The sequence below is a fragment of the Olea europaea genome, chromosome 1 (assembly GCF_002742605.1).
Source record: "Olea europaea var. sylvestris chromosome 1, O_europaea_v1, whole genome shotgun sequence".
Classification (NCBI taxonomy): Eukaryota; Viridiplantae; Streptophyta; class Magnoliopsida; order Lamiales; family Oleaceae; genus Olea; species Olea europaea.
The window spans coordinates 22,829,397-22,848,099 of record NC_036237.1 but is presented as its reverse complement, the minus strand read 5'-3'; the positions used below and the strand labels follow the sequence as shown (position 1 = coordinate 22,848,099).

Sequence of the window (18,703 nt, the reverse complement as noted above, 5' to 3'; positions counted from 1 at the left end):
TAAATGTATTTCAAAAAATAATTCGTTTTCATTATATAAATATTTTATACCTTATAAAAAATATTACAAATTACAATATGATATAAATAAAAAAAATAAAAATTTGTTTTCGTTAAATTATTTGTATTTTTTAACACTTTTTATTTTTAAAACTTTATTCTTTATTTAAAAAAAAAGAAAAAGTAGGCGAGCCCACGAGTCGAAACTCGGCTCGGCCCAAGAGCTCGGACGAGCCACGAGCTCATGGGTCGAGCCGAGCTTGCCCAATTTCAGCGAGCCACGAGCTCGGCTTGCCACGAGCACGAGCCGAGCTTGTGGCATTCGGCTCGGCCCATTGCCAACCCTAGGTTTTTTGGTCCATTTTGGTCAGATTTTATACTGTAAATTGAAACTACATTTGAGTCCAGGTCAGGGTCAGTTAGGGCTATTATTGTGAGGTCTTTTGACAGACCGATGATCTGTAGATTTTTTGGTGTAATATGATGAGCAAATGAACTTGTATTCTCTCTTGGGTGGTTCTTGCATAGTGACGGGCTTGGGTTTTTGCCTCTGAGCCCCCCATATTAGGCTTGGATGAATTGGGTGAAAAATTTCTACGTTCTTTAATTTTTTGCATGGTTTTATTATTGCTGTGGTTGATCGATTGGTGATTGAAACTACAAATTGGGTGAAAAATCCCAACAAAATTGGTATCAGAGCCTCTAATGCGTGGGTAAAGATCTGTGAATAGAGTTTAATTTTTTATCGTATTGATGTGTTCCATTTGATCTGTGCAGTATAATAAGTAATTTGAACATAATTTCTTGGAGCTTGGGTTTTGAATCCGACTCTGTAGTAAATCGCTGGAGTGAATTTAATACTGTTATACATAGTATTTGGTGAGATTGTTCCAATTTAGTTTACAATATTTGATCTACATGTGTTCTTGAATCATATGTGAATCTGTGAATATTACTGTGGTTTGAATTTGTTCAAGAATTGAATAAATTGTTTAATTGGAATAGAAACACGTATTATGATATTTCAGTTTTCTGTAATATGATTGTTTGGTACCAACTGTTAGAAATTTGAAATTAATCATGCTGTTATTTAATTTGTGCATGCTATATAACTGTGTTTTTCATTTTGTCATCTGCTTATCTAAAATTATCTGCAATTCATTTTTTCAAAACTTTTTCTGCAACTTAAGTGATATGATATATTAAAAATCACTTATTCTGAAAGTAGTAGCCACCCTTTTACAGAACCTGCAATGGGTTCGAAGGTCGAATTGTCTCAATTTGATGGAAAGGAGGATTACTCGATTTGGAAGCAGAAAATGAGGGTCATATTGATCCAACAAAGGGTTGCTAAAGCCCTGGATGATCCTTAATTTTTTTTTGGTAAATTAAAAGTTAAGCCTGATGAAATTCTAGATATGAATGAAATTGCATATAGTTCTATTATATTGCACTTATCTGATAACATTGTAAGACAAGTTGAAGAACACAAAATCGCTAGAGAATTATGGATTGTATTGGATACTTTGTTTCTGACTAAGATGTTGCTAAATAAAATTTACCTCTTAGAGAAACTGTTTAGCTTCAGAATGGATGTTGGAAAGGACGTGGAAACTAATTTGAGTAACTTTAACATTTTGGTTAAAAGTCTTTCCCATAATGACAAAAAATTTGAAGATGAGAACCTTGCGGTGATCCTTATTAATTCTCTACCCGATTTCTATAGGGATATCAAGAATGCAATAAAATATTCTAGAAATGCTTTAACGCAATCTATTATCATCAATACTTTAAGATCTCGAGAATTGGAAATTAAGAGAGAGTCTAGAAGTTCAAGGGAGGAAAGTATGTTTATGAGAGGAAGAACTGAAAAGAAGGAAAGTAACTCAAACAATAGAAGATTCAAATTGAAATAAAAAACTAGATCTAAATCACGAGATAAAAGCAATAAGAAATGCTATCACTGTGGGAAATTGGGACACTTTAAACGTATGATGGCATTGCTATCAGAATGTATGATGGCATTGTCAGGAAATTGAAGAATGTGAGACATATCCCAAATTTGAAAAGAAATCTCATCTCGTTGGGATCTCTTGAAGACGAGGGACATTCTTTCAAGTCTGAAAATAACACCTTGAAAGTTATAAAGGGATCTTTGGTAATCTTTAAGGGACCAAAAAGAAATGGATTGTACTATCTTTTGGGAGAGACAATTACCCCTCAAGATGCTAAATCTTTGACCATAACGGAAAATAAATCCGACTTGTGTCACAAAAGAATGGGACATATAGGAAATAAAGGTTTAAAGTATCTAAGTAATCAAAAGTTTCTTAGGAAGGATATGATTGAGCCTCTTGAATTTTATGAAACATGTGTGTTGGGCAAGTCTCATAAGGTGAGCTTTGAGACTGGATCACATACCTATAGGCCTCTAGACTATGTACACTCAAATTTATGGGGATCGGAAAGTCATTCTACCTTTGGAAGGAATAAGTACTTTCTTTCTATAGTTGACGACTACTCTAGAAAAGTTTGGACTTATCCATTGAAATCTAAATCTAAGACTTTTCGAAAATTCCGAACTTGGTTGAAGATGGTGGAAAATCAACTTGATAAGAAGTTAAAAACTCTAAGAACTGACAATAGATTAGAATTTTGTAATGCTGAGTTTGATAACTTCTTTAAGCAAAAGGAAATTGTAAGACACAGAAACGTTAAGCACACACAACAAAACGGGGTCGCGGAAAGAATGAATAGAACTCTAATGAACAAAGTAAGATGTATGCTAATCAGTTCTGGATTAGTGAAAGGTTTTTGGGTGGAGGTTGTATCTACAGCTACTTATCTTATAAATCGATCTCCATATAGTTCTATTGGATTTAAAACTCTACAAGAACTTTGGATGGGAAGACCCCCAAACCTTGCTCATATTACGGTGTTTGGATGTGCGGCATATGCACATAAAGTTGAAGGAAAGTTAGACCCTAGAGCTACTAAGTGTGTGATCAAAATTATCAATTGGTGAGAGATAGGGAAATGAGGCAAGTCAAACCAAATCCAAGATATGAAATAAATAATTTGACCAACTTTGCCCTTATCTCGGGTGAATCTTTAGAGTATTCAGAACCTTCATCATATGAAGAGGTGAATAACTCTAACTCTAAAAAATGGAAAGATGCAATGAAAGAAGAAATGAAACCATTACTTGAAAACAACACGTGGAAATTAGTAAAGAAACCCAAAAATCAAAGAGTTGTTCAATGTAAATGGATTTTCAAACTAAAAGATGGGATTGTGTCATCTGACCCTTTGAGATATAAAGCGAGGCTAGTAGCCAAATGATTTACTCAAAAGAAGGGTGTTGACTACAATGAGATCTTCTCCCCAGTTGTCAAATATAAGACCATAAGGTCGATTCTTGCACTGGTTGTTCAGTTCAATTGGGAACTCGAACAATTAGATGTCAAGATAGCCTTCTTACATGGTGAATTAGATGAGGAGATCTATATGAATCAACCTCAAGGGTTTGAGGTGAAGGAGAAGCGAGATTATGTGTACAAGTTGCAAAAGTCATTGTATGGGCTCAAACAAAGTCCAAGGCAATGATACATTAGGTTTGAGACATATGTCTTGAAAATTGGTTTCAAAAGGAGTGAATATGCTAACTGTTTGTACTATAATAACACTATGGCTGATAGTGAAGTTTATTTACTTCTATATGTTGATGACATGCTATTGGCCAGTTCTAGTAAAGCTGAAATTTTGAGACTTAAAGGGCTTCTAAAATCAGAATTTGATATGAAGGACTTGGGAAATGCTAAGAAAATTTTGGGAATGGTTATCAACAAAAATAGGCAAGAGAACATTTTAACTATCACACAAAGTGCTTATTTGAACAAAGTTGTAACCAAATTTGGCACGAAAGAAGTTAAGAAGGTTAATGTACTTCTTGCAGCCCATATGAATTTATCATCATCTTAGTCTCCTAAAACTGAAAGTGAAATGGAAGAAATGAAAAATATCCCATATGCTAATGCGATAGGATCAGTCATGTTTTCTATGATTACCGTTAGGCCGAATTTGGCTTATGCTATAAGTTTCTTAAGTAGATTCACGTCTAATCCGGGAAAACCTCATTGGGCGAGGTTAAAATGGCTTCTAAGATATATTGTCGAGACATTAGATGTGGGATTGGTGTTTGAAAAAAGATCCGAATATCTCTTTTTAAAGGGGTATGTAGACTCCGATTTTACCGGTGATAAGGACCGAAGAAAGTCTACTACCGCCTATTTCTTCACACTTGGGGATAGTTGCATCACATGGAATCACAACTTCCATCTATTGTCACATTATCCAGCACGAAGGATGAATATGTGGTACTAATAGAATCTGTAAAAGAATATATTTGGTTGAAAGGAATTTTGAGAGTTGAATTTTTTGCAAGTGTCACCCGTTATTTTCACTGATAGTCAAAGTGCTTTACTTTTATGTAAAAACTCAGTTTATCATGAAAGATCTAAACATAATGAGGTGAAGTACCATTTCATACGTGAAAAAATATTGTTGGTGGTGATGTTATACTTGAAAAAATTCATACCGATGTGAACCCATCTGATATGGGAACCAAAATTCTGAATAGGTAAATTTAAGTCGTTGTTTATCTTACTATATATTGATATGGGCTAACTTCTTTTGCAGGTACTAAGGGCGATGATATAGGGCAAAAATATTACCATCACATGCATTGTAGCAACTTGAGAGAGCTAGAGGTTTGTGAAAACAAGGTGAAGATTGTGAAATGTTTCCAAAAACCCATTTACACGTTTCTTTGGAGGAAGAAAAAAAGAATCTTTAAGTTGTTGGCCACATGGTAGCCTACTATTGGCTACTTACTCTTTACATGGATTTATGTTTGTTTGAAAAATTATGGGGCCATTGATCAAATTGGATGGATGAGATTTAGATCCAAATCTTCTCCCTCTATTGATGTAGACGATTGGATAGAGAGACTAGTGACTTCATTCATTATTTCCTCTAGTCAATTGGCAGACTTCTCTCCTCTCTCTCTCCCGTTGGTGTTTTTAGTTCTACCAAATTAACTTTTCAGATCTGATCCTGTATATTTTTTCGGCATAATTTTTTGTAGTGAGGCCAGTATTCTAATTCGGTTATCTGGTAGTTATTTTATAGTAGGCTGGCCGATATTTTGTGTTTTCCGACAGCAGGTTTTTTGGTCCATTTTGGTCAGATTTTATACTGTAAATTGAAACTACATTTGAGTCCAGGTCAGGGTCGATTAGGGCTATTATTATGAGGTCTTTTGACAGACCGATGATTTGTAGATTTCTTGGTATAATCTGATTCTTGTAAACGAACTCGTGTTCTCTCTTGGGTGGTTCTTACATAGTGACGAGCTTGGGTTTTTGCCTCTGAGTCCCCCAGATTAGGCTTGGCCGAATTGGCTGAACAATTTCTGTGTTCTTTAATTTTCTGAATGGTTTTATTATTGCTGTGGTTGATTGATTGGTGATTGAAACTGCACATTGGGTGAAAAATCCCAACACGAAAATAAGATGCTGTGGTGCCAAGTGATGGAGAGAGACTTTTTTGGATTCTTTTTAAATCTCAATCCAACTCTAAATTTTCCAAGACTTCATGATGATATGAATACAATTCTAAAGACTAGTTTTAAACTACAATTCAACAGGGCAATCATCAAGAATAGCATCGAAAAGGATATCGAAGATCTACCAAGAGGGTGTTTGGGAGCTATTTTTAGGTAAAATTGCATTTTGGAATAGTAAATTGATGTGAAATGTGTGGTTAAAAAATAAGGATTTTTTTTTTATTTAAGTGTAATATTATTTTAATGAAGAATGTATGGTTGAAAAGAAGAGAGAGAAAAATACATTTTGAAAAAAATGGGTACCAAACGGGGCCCAAAACTAGTTTTTCTATTTATTCTATATGTTGTTTTATTTGAATTAGATTATTTCTATGACTTCCATCATAAACTAAATTCTATGACTAGGATTTGATGTAATCAACTTGATATTATATTTTGGCACTCGAGAGAGGGAAAGTGGCTTGGTCTTAGCATAACACAATCTAAATTTTATAGGTTAAGTATAGAATCTTTGAACCATGTTCCACATAAAAACCACGAACTTTTTAAAATCTAGATTTTAATTTGAAATAGAAATATTAGAACAGAAATATAGAAAATAATTTTTATTCAATACCCGAGAGAGGAAGTAGAATTAAATTAGGGTTCTTGCTTATAAATTTGAAAAAATTGATTAGAAATAATTATATAATTAAGAATCATATTTGATAATTAGGTGAAATCATAATCCTAGGATTTTTCTCACTCTGGATTATTCTTCTAGCATGCATTTATTTGTTGAATTCGTTACTAGATTCATCACATTAACTTAATTAAAAGCATTAATTCCAAATTCAATTCATCTAGATAAAATAAGAGCTACACAATTATAGTACTTTGTGAAAATTAAATATCAATTTCTGTGGGTTCGATATCCTAGCTCAATTGTTATATTATAAAACTTGACACTGTACATTTACGGTATAATTACTTTATGAAAATGCATAGCAAAAGTTGACTACAAATTTTAGTTTATTTAGAGACTATAATTTTTCTATTTTATTTATCCTAGATTTGCCCGGACGATATTTTAAAATAAGAGCACTGGAGTCATTTTTGATGATTGCATCTTTGTATAAATACTTTTTTTTTTCAGGGAGACATTTAAAAAAAAAAAAAACAAATATACTGATTAGAAAATTGAGAATGGATCTAAAAACCAATCCGATATATATATAAAGTACTAAAAATCTAAAATAACCTCACAATGAATTGGATCGCCTCACAAATTTTGTGTTTATTGATCAATTTAATTATTTTTACCACCAATTTGAACATTTAATACATTGTTTATTATTGTGACACTCTTTCCAAATATCAGTGAGCTTAAAAAAAGTAATTGAGGCGATACATTAGTTAAGAATTTGTGTCAATATATGATTTGCTCACATAGCAGAAATATTGATGTAAATTTTCCTTATGACAAACAAATAGAGTTGAACAAAACACGAACTTAATATTAAAACATAAATAAAGTATTTAATTGTAATAAAACAGAGTTCATTGAAAGCAATTTTCACTTTAAAACCATATAACGACATTAAAAGACATCTTTCATTCATTCACTCAATTAAGAGCATATATGTTTTGCTTAGCTCAAAAGTAGCCTTTTATCGGCCAGTAGAAAGCATAATGTGATAGTGCCGAGAAGAAGATGTTCTTCTTTAGCAGAAGCCCAACCAAACCTGCTCTAATATGCATTGGAAGCTACATATATTGTACAACAGATATCTCTCTCTCTAATATATTCATCTCCCACCATTCACCAGGTTTACTTGATGCTTGTTGAAGATCAACCCTAGCAAGGTCTCCATCTCCTTCCTCAAACTCGATCATCACCATAAAATACTCGGGATTGGACCCCTGATCCACGCGGAACATGATGGTTTTCCCCGAATAATCACATGCAACCCTACTGTTGGGCATTTTAGTAAGTGATGTCCAAATTCCTTAGGCAATGCTGAAAAATCGAGGCCCGTTTAACTTGGTAGGCTATAAGCCTACGATTGAAGAATTATAAATCCACACCACAATTGATGTATCCCAATTGTGTTCGGTATTTAGAGGAAATTAGTCCATTGGACTAGGTGCTCAATACTCAACTTTTGGAGATAATTCTAAATCAAGTGAGATTTAGATGGTTGCAATGTTATCCTTATTTTTGGTAACCATTTTCAATTTTCTTCAACTCTATCTTAGCTGATTATTTCTGGGAAACTTGTTTTCCTTTTCTTATAAATTGGACTCTTGGCCTCATTTTATTTAGTTCTTCCTTCTTTCCCTTTTTGATTTCCTTTCCATTTTTTTTTTTGCAAATTCCATAACTAACTAATTGATCTATTCAATTGTAGGTGGAATTAGAATCAACATTTGGTATCAGAGTGAGGTGGTGGTGGAGCTTCGACCAAAATTCGGCTAGAAATTGACGATAAGAAGCTACAGGATCACGATTTTCAAAGAAGGCCGAACCCGCAATCTCAAATTTTGGTTAAACCATTGATCTGCATGAAAATCTAAGCATGTACATGGAACTAGCAGGTGGCGGCTCTCCTTCCAGTGCAGCACGTGGTAGAGGTGGCGACCTCTGACGACGACGCTTGACTTTCCGATGGTGGCACGTGGCGACGAATTCTGGCAAGCTTCCTTCAGACAGTTTGCTTATTTTGATCTTCTAAACGCACTGATATAGTTTGTTTTTTGTTTCAGGTTTCACAAAAAAAGTTGGACGATTTTGCCCTTGGTGGGTCAACGGTCGAAATTGCCATATATATTTACTGAATTACTTTAGGCTAAAATCTCGGCTCTAAAGCAGTAAAACCGCATCTCCGTAGTTTATGGAATCAGATAAGTTAGCTTTGGTAAATTGACTGAAACCTTTACATTATCACACTAACAGATCATCGTGTGGGTTGATCATTAGGATTGATGGTTGTTATTGCTCGGAAACCATTGCTTGTTGGTAGAACCTAGGATTACTTGCCATTCTTTGTTTAATTTTCTAAGTGAAATTATTTATTTATCGCTTTAGATTTTTTTGTTGAACGTCGTTGCATTTTTTAATCTCGTATTATTTTAGACTTGTACTCAGACTCCTATTCTAGTTCTTCCTTTAATCTGAAAACTTGATTCTCACGAAACCCTGGGGGTTCTAGAATAGCGTATTATTGTGAAACCATAGGAATTTTGTTGCTCTGTGTAATCTGTGTGACCTGTGACTTTTACATATCTAAGTTTGTGTTCTGTGCATTTTTTGGTGAAATGTCGACACATCACTTTAAGTTGTGTCTTTAATGGTAAACGAGATTTTTCAATTTGGCAACAAAAAGTGAAAGGTATTCTTGTTAGGAAAGGAAGAGGAAAGGGTCTTGGATGATAGTGTGAAGACTGAAGACTCCTCATAGGGATCACTTACCATACCCACTCGGTCTGTCTGGTCGAGAGTGATTCTTCTAACAATGAAAGCATCTTTGCACTTGAGTCCTTCTTTCACATCCTTATAAATGTCCCACTGCTCTAGGAGTCCCTAAAAGAGGTTAGAGAATCAATTTCCAAATCTTATTTAGTCTTCCTCATTTCTCTTGATCGCATATCTTGGTTGATAATAGCTCGGGAATTCATTGATAATGACTTTGCCAGATTCTAGAGAGGCTACTCTTCTTTTTCTCGATCGAGCAGGAGAGCTTGAATAGGACATAGGGCTCAAGATTGAAGAAACAACGGTACACTTCGCACGAACCCCTGAACTTCTTTACGGAAGCTTTCTCGGAGTCTTGCCGAACGTACGATGGCTCTTTTTCTACAAACTTGACTATTGAAGAAAAAGAGAATTTGAATGAATTGGCATGTACTTCTATCATTTTACATTTGTCTGATGCGATATTAAGAAAGGTTGGTAAATTAAAATCAGCTTAACAACTTTAGGAAAAATTGGAGGAGCTTTATGTGTCTAAATCCATTCCAAAATTTTTTTTTCTACTTGAAAGCTTTTTTAGCTTCAAAATCGATTTTTCAAAAGATTTGGATGACAATTTGGATGTCTTCAATACACTTGTACAAGATATCACTAACTATGGTGAGAAAGTATCTGAAGAATATAAGGTAATTATTTTGTTAAATGCTATCCCTGACACTTATAAAGAAGTTAAAAACACTATTAAATACGGGAGAGATACTTTAACTGCCGAAATTGTCATAGACTCGTTAAAAAGTAAAGGATATGAAAATACGAGCCGAGAGAGTCGAGAGAAAAATTGGCAAGGTTCATATAATAAGAGGTAGGTCTCTATCTAGGACTTGTGATAACCCATATCCCAAGTGGATACGCATCTGGTAGTAAAAAGAAAAGTAGAAGTCTACCTAGGTCAAAAAGTAAAACTAAAGGTATAAAATGCTATGGGTGCGGTAAAATTGGACATTTCATTAAAGATTGTTATGTTGAGAAAAACAAACAAAAAGAAAAAGGTTCACGATGAGGCAAATGTTATTACTTCTTCTGATGAATGTTGTGAAGTTTATTTGTTATTAAACTTTGAATCAACTGAAGTAAATCTGACTGTGAAATCAAATTTACATGGATGGATACTTGATTCTGGTGCATCATTTCTTGTTTCATCAAATAAAACCTGGTTTGAAAACTTATAAGAATCTGAAAGTGGACATGCTTTTTTGTGCAATAATTGCATATAAAATTGTTGAAATTGGTGATATCACATTAAAATTTGACACTAGTTATGTGCTTAAATTACATGGAGTCAGATATATTCCTGAAATGGCTAAAAATCTTATTTCGGTAGGAGCATTAGAAACTGATGGTTTTTCTGGTAAAATTGGAAACAACATGTTAAAAATGGTTAAGAGTGCTTTTGTCACATGTAAAGGTATTAAAAGAAACGGTATTTATATGACTACAATTGAAATTATTAAAAATTCACTTTCTTCTATAAATTTGACCAACACAGATGACACACAAAAGTGGCGCAGTAGATTAGCCCACATAAGTATTAAATAACTTAAACTGCTAAATGATAAATGTGTATTTGGAAAAGACTGTGTGTCTAATATGCCTTTTGTGATCACTGTGTCCTTGGTAAACATCATAAGTCATCTTTTTCATCTGGTATGCACAAAACTACTAAAGTTTTGGAATATATTTATACTGATTTATGGGAGCATGTTACTAATTCTACAATGGGTAATAATAGATATTTTTTGTGCATAATTGATGATTATTCTCGTAGAGTGTGGGTTTATCTATTAAAGGATAAAAATGAAACCTTTAAAAATTTCAAAATATGGAAATTGCAAGTTAAAACTCAAACTAGCAAAAAGATAAAATATCTAAAAACTGATAATGGATTAGAATTTTGTAATAAAGATTTTGATGATATGTGTGAACAATGTGGAATTACTAGACATAAAATAGAACTGGTTCGCTGAATGTATGAATCGTACTTTACTTGACAAAGTTAGATGTATGATGTTGAGTTTTGGTATTCCTAAATCTTCTTGGGTTGAAGCTATTATGACTATGTGTTATCTGATTAATTTGACACCTTCTATTTCATTAAATGGTGATATTCCACATGAAAAATGGTATGGTAAATGTATTGACTGTACTGTGTTAAAAATTTTGGCTGTACTGTTTTCTCTCATCAAAATGAGGGAAAACTAGAACCCAGAGCTAGGAAATGCGTTTTCTTAGAATACCCTGAAGGAGTTAATGGGTATAGGCATTGGGATAGAAGTCAAACTGGAGTTAAGATCATCATAATTCGTAATGTTACATTTAATGAATCTGAAATGTCATGTCTAAAATCAGAAAGTGACACCTTGAGAGAAAAAATAGCAAGAAAACACTAGTGATGAATCTCAAGTGGATTTAAGGCCTTTAAGTATTCAAAACCCCACCATCTCAATTGATGGAGCATCAAAATCCAGAATTAGAAGATAATCAGAGTGAAAATATTGAGAGAGAGAGAGAGAGAGAGAGAGAGAGAGAGAGGAGGTTGTAGAGGAATATCAAGGAGAGCAAAACCCTTTTTCTGATTACCAGTTAACTAGAGACAGAGTTAGAAGAACATATAAGATACCTCAAAGGTTAGAGTCTGTTTTTAACTTGCTTATGCTAGTTATGAAGAACTAGTTGATAGGGAACCAAACATGTATAAAGAAACCTTGAGGAGTGAACAATTACAGGATTGGGTGAAAACAATGAAAGAAGAGATAAATTTCCTTGATAAGAATCAAACATGAGAATTAGTCCCAAGACCTAAAGACAAGTCTATTATTGAGTGTAAATGGATTTTTAGAATTAAGGAGGGAATTACCAAAAGAGAGGCTTTAAGGTTTAAGGCTAGACTTGTGGCCAAAGGTTACACGCAAAAGGAAGGGGTAGATTATAATTAAATCTTTTCTCCAGTTGTTAAGTATACCACAATTAGGACTATGCTTGCATTAGTTGCATCTTTTAATTGGAAATTTGAACAACTTGATGTTAAAGCTGCTTTTCTGCATGGAAAACTTGATGAAAAGATTTTTATGGATCAACTTATGGGTTTTGAAAATAAAAAAAAAAAAAAAAACTGATTATGTGTGTTTTCTTAAATGCTCTTTGCATGGCCTAAAACATTCTCCTAGACAATAATACAAATGTTTTGATTCGTTTGTTAAAACAGTTGGTTTTAAAAGGAGTGAATTTGATCATTACTTATACTATCAAGGTAATGCAAATAATAATAACTGTATGTTTTTGTTGCTATATGTGGACGATATGCTTTTGATTGGTCCCAATTTGAAGTTGTTAAATAATATAAAAATTACTTTGAGTAATGAATTTGATATGAAATACTTAGGTAACGTTAAAAGAATCTAAAGCATAGAAATTCAAAGAGATACGTCTAATTCAATTTTATTTTTTGCATCAGGCTCCATATAATATGAAAATTTTGAAATTTTTTTGGCATGAATGAATGCAAACCTATTAAATTGCCTTTAGCTAATCATTTTGTATTATCGAAAGAACAATCACCTGCTAATAAAGAGGAAGAAGGATATATGAAAAAAATTCCATATATAAATGCCATTGATTTTGTGATGTTTCTAATGGTGTGTACTAGACCTGACTTAGCCTTTGTTGCTAGTACACTTAGCAGGTATATGTCCAACTCTGATCCCAAACATTGGGAAGCTTTAAAATGATTGTTTAGATATTTGAATGGACCCTGCAATACTGGCTTGATATATAAGTTTAGTATTGAAGAGGTAAAATTAAAAAGTTTTATTGATGCTAATTATGCTGGTGATAGAGATAATATGAAAACTACATCTTCCTACATGTTTACTTTATGAAATTCATTTGTTAGCTGGAAATCACAATTTCAACATATTGTTGCATTATCCACTACTGAATCAGAATATATTGCTGCTACTGAAGCCTTTAAAGAATCTGTGTGGTTTAAAGCTATATTAAATGAACTTGGTATTTTTGATGACAATGTGACAATATATTCTAATAGTCAATCTACTATTCACCTATGCAAAAATTCTATCTTTCATGAACGTACTAAGCATATAGATGCTAGATTGCATTTCATTAGAGATATATTTTCTCAAGAACTGGTAAAACTTGAGAAAACCCTTTTAGAATATAATTTTGCAGACATGGGAACTAATGTGCTCCCATTGGTAAAATTTAGAAGCTGCCTTGATCTTATAAACATCGATACAAACTTGTAAGTCTCTTTCCTTAAACTATTTGTTATTTTATCTGACTTACAGGTTGATTTGGCATCAAGGTGAGGTTGTTGGGCATTTTAGTAAGTGATACCCAAATCAGCTACGCAATGATGAAAAATCGAGGCCCGTTTAATTTCATAGGCTATAAGCCCAGGATTGAAGAATTATAAATCTACACCACAATTGATGTAACCCAATTGTGTTGGGTATTTAAAGGAAATCAACTCATTGGGCTAGGTGCTCAATACCTAAATTTTGGAGATAATTCTAAATCACGTGAGATTTAGATGGTTGCAATGGTTATATTATCCTTATCTTTGGTAACCATTTTCAGTTTTTTTCAACTCTATCTCAGTTGATTATTTCTGGGAAATTTGTTTTCCTTTTCTTATAAATTGGACTCTTGGCCTCACTTTCTCTACTCACCAAAAAACGAGCCTCTGCTTTGTGCATGGTAGAAAACCAGCCATTGCCTTTGTGTGCCTTCGTGTGCCTCTGTCTCTGTGATTGAAAAATCTCCAATTGGTATTGCCTTTGTGGTGTTGGATTGATGTTTTCTGAGCTGAATCAGAAGGGAAAAATATTATTCTTTAGTTCTTTCTTCTTCCCTTTTTGAGTTCCTTCATTTTTCAAGTTAATTCCTTCACTCACTTGGTTGATTTGTTCAATTGTAGGTGGGATTAGCTCAACTCCTACCATGGAAATGATCAAGGCTGAGTTTTGATATTGAGAATTTGAAATTTTAGATGAGATGAGATTGAGGCTTGATTATTATAATTATCAAAAACAAAAATGTGACAGAACGTCGACACTTTGTTTCCCCCCCTAAAAACATGACACAAAATGATGTGGAAATGATTTTCTAGAAAAAACATAATTGCACAATAATATATTATGTCATGAATTTTAATATTGTTTTTTTAAAAAAATTTAACCTTAAATAAATATTAAAATTACACAACCAGTCAAATATTCAAGATTTTAACTTGATGCATTATGACATCTACAAAAATTATTATCCATACGTGTCGCTGGAAAAAGTCAAAATTATTTGTTAACCTTTTTGCCAAAAAACCTTATCAAGTGTATTCCTAGTTAAAGACCACCATTTCAACAAATATTTTTTATTCAAAGTTTCTTTTAAATTTATGAACTTTGTTTAAAAGAAAAAAACATGAAACTTTTTTTCTTTCTTTTATATATATATATTTTGAGTTTTTGAAACCTTTCTAAATTTCAGCTCATTCTCGGTGGAGATTAAAATTAAAATTTAGTAGATTTTGATAAATATTGATAAAATATGTGATTGAAAAGTTGTGAATTTCATGAAATATGTGATTAAAAATCTAGATTTTAATTTCTACTAAACAAGGACTTAGTTTTTAAAAATTGTGCAAAATAAAAACGCTAGACTCTTCAAAATTTTCGTGCATCATTTTTCATTGTACATCACATTACCCCGTTAGCTAACCTTGCATATCGAATTTGTAATACTCCTGCATCCCGAAGTTTATCTTCTTTACCCGGGATAGCCATGGAGCCAAATGCTGCTCCCCTTAGGTCAAAGTGAGCTGATTCTGATGCGCATGGGCCTCCGGGACAAAAATCTGTGATAACGACCTTCTCTGGTTTGCCGGAACACGAATGGTGCTTGGTACGTTTTATCTAACAATTATCAGAAAATGAATATATTACGTATTAGAATTAGAGGCGAAGCCAATGGAGGACAAAGTTTTTTGGATAGTCGGAAGCTTTATGTATAGTCGCAAACTATTGAGTCATTAACTTAAAAGAAGATTGTCCTCATTATTCACTCTAATCTAATACTGTGTACTAAATATATCCCGAAAGTTTAACAGGACAGGAACTCCTGATTTGTAGATACCTTGTAGCAAGCTCCACATTCCTTGACTGAATTATAGAGGGATGGGCCTATTCTAGTGACCGGGGAAGGAAATGGTGCTTGTGACACTGTGTTTCCATATCCACATGCTCCACGTGCATGCAGTGGTTGTTCATTAAAGCGTTAAATCACCTCGTTCAAAAGCCTAAGTTGATAAATATATAGATGACATGTAAAACTTAATTTTTCAACACGCTCGGCTTACTTGCAATAGGATTCACTTTTACGTACATAATTTTCATAAAAGGGAACAATCTTATTTATTAGATTTAATCTTCGACGTACCATCACTTCTGGCGCCAGCAGGGCTCCCGTACCACGTTGCACGGCAGATGACCAATGCACGGCTTAGGTAGACAGATTGAAATGTTTGGGTTTGAAGTTGAAGCAGAGGTTGGAGAAGCAAAAGTAAGCAAGTGAAATGGAGATAAGCAAATGGGACAAGGAGAATTGAGGTAGACTTGCCATTTTTTGAGCTTCAAGTCACCACTTAAAAAACTGATGATTCTTCAACACTCGCTCTCACTGTTATTCATAGCCGAAAAAGAGAAGTGCTCCAGTTGTCAAGATTGCAGCTTGACTAACTTTGGAAATTAAGCACAATTGCAACTTGATTAAATGATTATCAAAAAAATGCATGATGACTTTTCTCAGGTCATTTTTTATCCATGTATTTCAAAAGGAGCCATAACAAATAGTATCCTCTTATCTGTTGGGCGCGGAAGCTCCGATACCACTTGTTGATTCCAAACCGGATTGTAAAAACGAGATGATAATGACAATATCAAAGTAAATAAGATCACACGATGAAAACACAAGATTTAATTTGTAAAGAAAGAACACAAAGGATAAACGCAGAGGAACGATGTTTATTAATTCAACAGTATAAAAAATACAAGACAGACTAGCAATACTGCTTCTATGTTACTCTCTACAAATTGATTAGAGAAGCCTTGTATTTATAGGCCCAAGCCTAGAAGAGTCCTAAAAGGTAAGAAAATATATTGCAAGTAGGAGACCCAACTTCAACAAGATTTTGTCTCCTTTTGTTAGATGCAATTAGATTCCCATTTCCAAGTAAAAGTCTAACACGCATCTTCAAAAAACTCAACCAATTTATAGGATTCCACTTGATCAAATTCTAAATCAACAAGAATTCTAATACATTTGAGTCACCAAACCTAACATTATCCATCGTTTATTTATATGTATCATAACTTAAACCGTTTATAAACACTTCTCAAAAATGCTCAGGCATATAGCTCAGTTGATTGAATTAGGGACTTGCAATTAGGTAATTATAATATGCATCGGAAGTCTAATTGTAAATTAATGTATTTTGAAGCACGAGTTGAATTTTGTTGTCCCTCCAGTGTATTTTTGATATATCACTTTTTTCTTAGCAAATAGGAAGACGTCAACGTATGTGTTGGCTTGTTCTTATTTACTAAGTATAAATGATGCATCAATATATCAAAAATATATTGAAGAGACAACTAAGGATACAACATATGTGAAAACTTGGAGTGCAATTAATACTTATAAATAAGAAGTATGAGTCTTGCTTACTATTTACTAAACATGATATCGATGAGATTTATGTAATTTATTTTCGGTTACTATTTAGCCTTTGTTTTATTTTAATTCAAAATCATTTTTCTTCATATTCATGTTTAACTACATATTCTCCTAATAAAATAATTTTGCACATTTATCCATGATTTTGTCACTCTTTAACCACAAATTCTCCAAAATATAATCACTTTAAAAAAAAAAAAATCAAAATCAAAATCAAAGAAAAATTTATTGTGGTCTATAATTAGTTTTACTATCCTTACACTATGATTGACAGCTTTGTCTACACTTTTTGACATTGAACACAATTTTACCATTAATTTTAACAACACTTATTCAAGTAAATGACCTCGATTTTGACACATCAAATGATGCCAGTTTAATTCGTCAAAAATAGTTAGTGATAATAGTGATCGTCACGAAATTTCTTTCTTTCTTTCTTTTTTTTTTTTTTTATGTCATTATGACAATTTTAGTTGCCGTATCAAACAATATGTAACGAAGTCATTTTTATCTTTTTTTTTTTCAAGACTCATCATCATCTTCTTCATACGCAGTAAACTTTTGATGAAAACTGTATTCGACCTTCACATAATCTGCCATGTTGAAGACAAAATTAGTTAGCCTAACCTTTAAAATTCACTTCTTTTGGGCTATCAAGCTGGATTAGTGAGGCAGCTCGATCATATGTGTATATTATGTTCATAATTTTTCTAGTGAAGTCAGTTTCTCCAGTCCAAATTAATGTAATATATTGAATTATTTACCTAAGACTTCAAAATGTAGAGTCTCAAATGTTTATATTGGTGATTCAACGGCTGAAATTAAAATGCTGTTTACCTGCATTAATTTAATATGTTATCTTATTAACATAAAAAAAATAAAAAAAATACTAGCACATTTGGTTTATAAAGAGGCATGATTTCAACTGTAATTAATAAAATAATTAAGCATAATTTTGGCATTACTGAATCAACTAAACGCACTTCTAATTACAATTAATATATAAATCTGTAAGAGAGGGAAATCCCACCAACCGAATCCAATCTTTCTATACTTTCCACGAGTGCTCAACGTTATTTCTTGACGCCGGATAGGATAATGATTATCCTATTGGCTTGTTGTAGCAGATGATTCGCAAGAAAAGACGATAGAAAACGCCCAAAAAAAAACAGAGAAAATACTCTGAATTCAACTCAATATTATTAATAATGCAGAATGCTGAAAACGAACCCACAAGCCGGGTTAAATAGCTGCGAAATACGAAATTATTGGAAAATTACCAAAAATGGCAAAATCCCGAAATTATACCAAAATAAAATATTAAGTAAAAGAAGTAAGTTGCCAAAAATTTGGCTTAATTCGAGTTCTCTAACATATAGAAAAAAGGAAACTAAATATTACCATAAATAGTAAAAAATAACTTAAAATTGAATTTTGGAAAGAAAAACAGTGGATTTTGGGCTTGAAATTGACGTCCACCGAGCAAAGCTCGTGGCCACGACGTGCGCGCCGAAGAGAGCTTTCCGAATTGGGGTCATAATAGCGATTCCGATAACCGTAGCCAAAGTTATGGCCAAATTACCAAAGACGCGTCAAAATCTCCCAATTAAGGAAATAATGGTGATTTACTTTCCATCTTTGCGCCGATCCGCCATCTCATGGTATCTCAGCGCCATCATCGTGCAATCTTACAAATCAGCATCACTTGACTCGGATCCTCCTGCATCATTTCTTCTTCTTGTCTAATCGAACGTAAAACTCGTGGCGAGATTTGAAATTGAGTTTTTACAGGTTTTGGTTGTACTTGAAAGTAAACTTTTAATA

The 18,703-nt window shown here is 33.1% G+C and overlaps 1 protein-coding gene across 1 annotated transcript; it reads right to left on the bottom strand.

Annotated features, from left to right (window-relative positions):
• Positions 1-7,371: 7,371 nt before the first annotated feature.
• On the bottom strand, positions 7,372-15,769 carry LOC111406123 (putative expansin-B2). The gene is given in 5 exon segments (XM_023035342.1): positions 7,372-7,576; positions 14,870-15,063; positions 15,284-15,396; positions 15,587-15,628; positions 15,631-15,769. Coding segments are annotated over 5 exon segments (693 nt in total).
• Between the last annotated feature and the right edge of the window lie 2,934 nt (positions 15,770-18,703).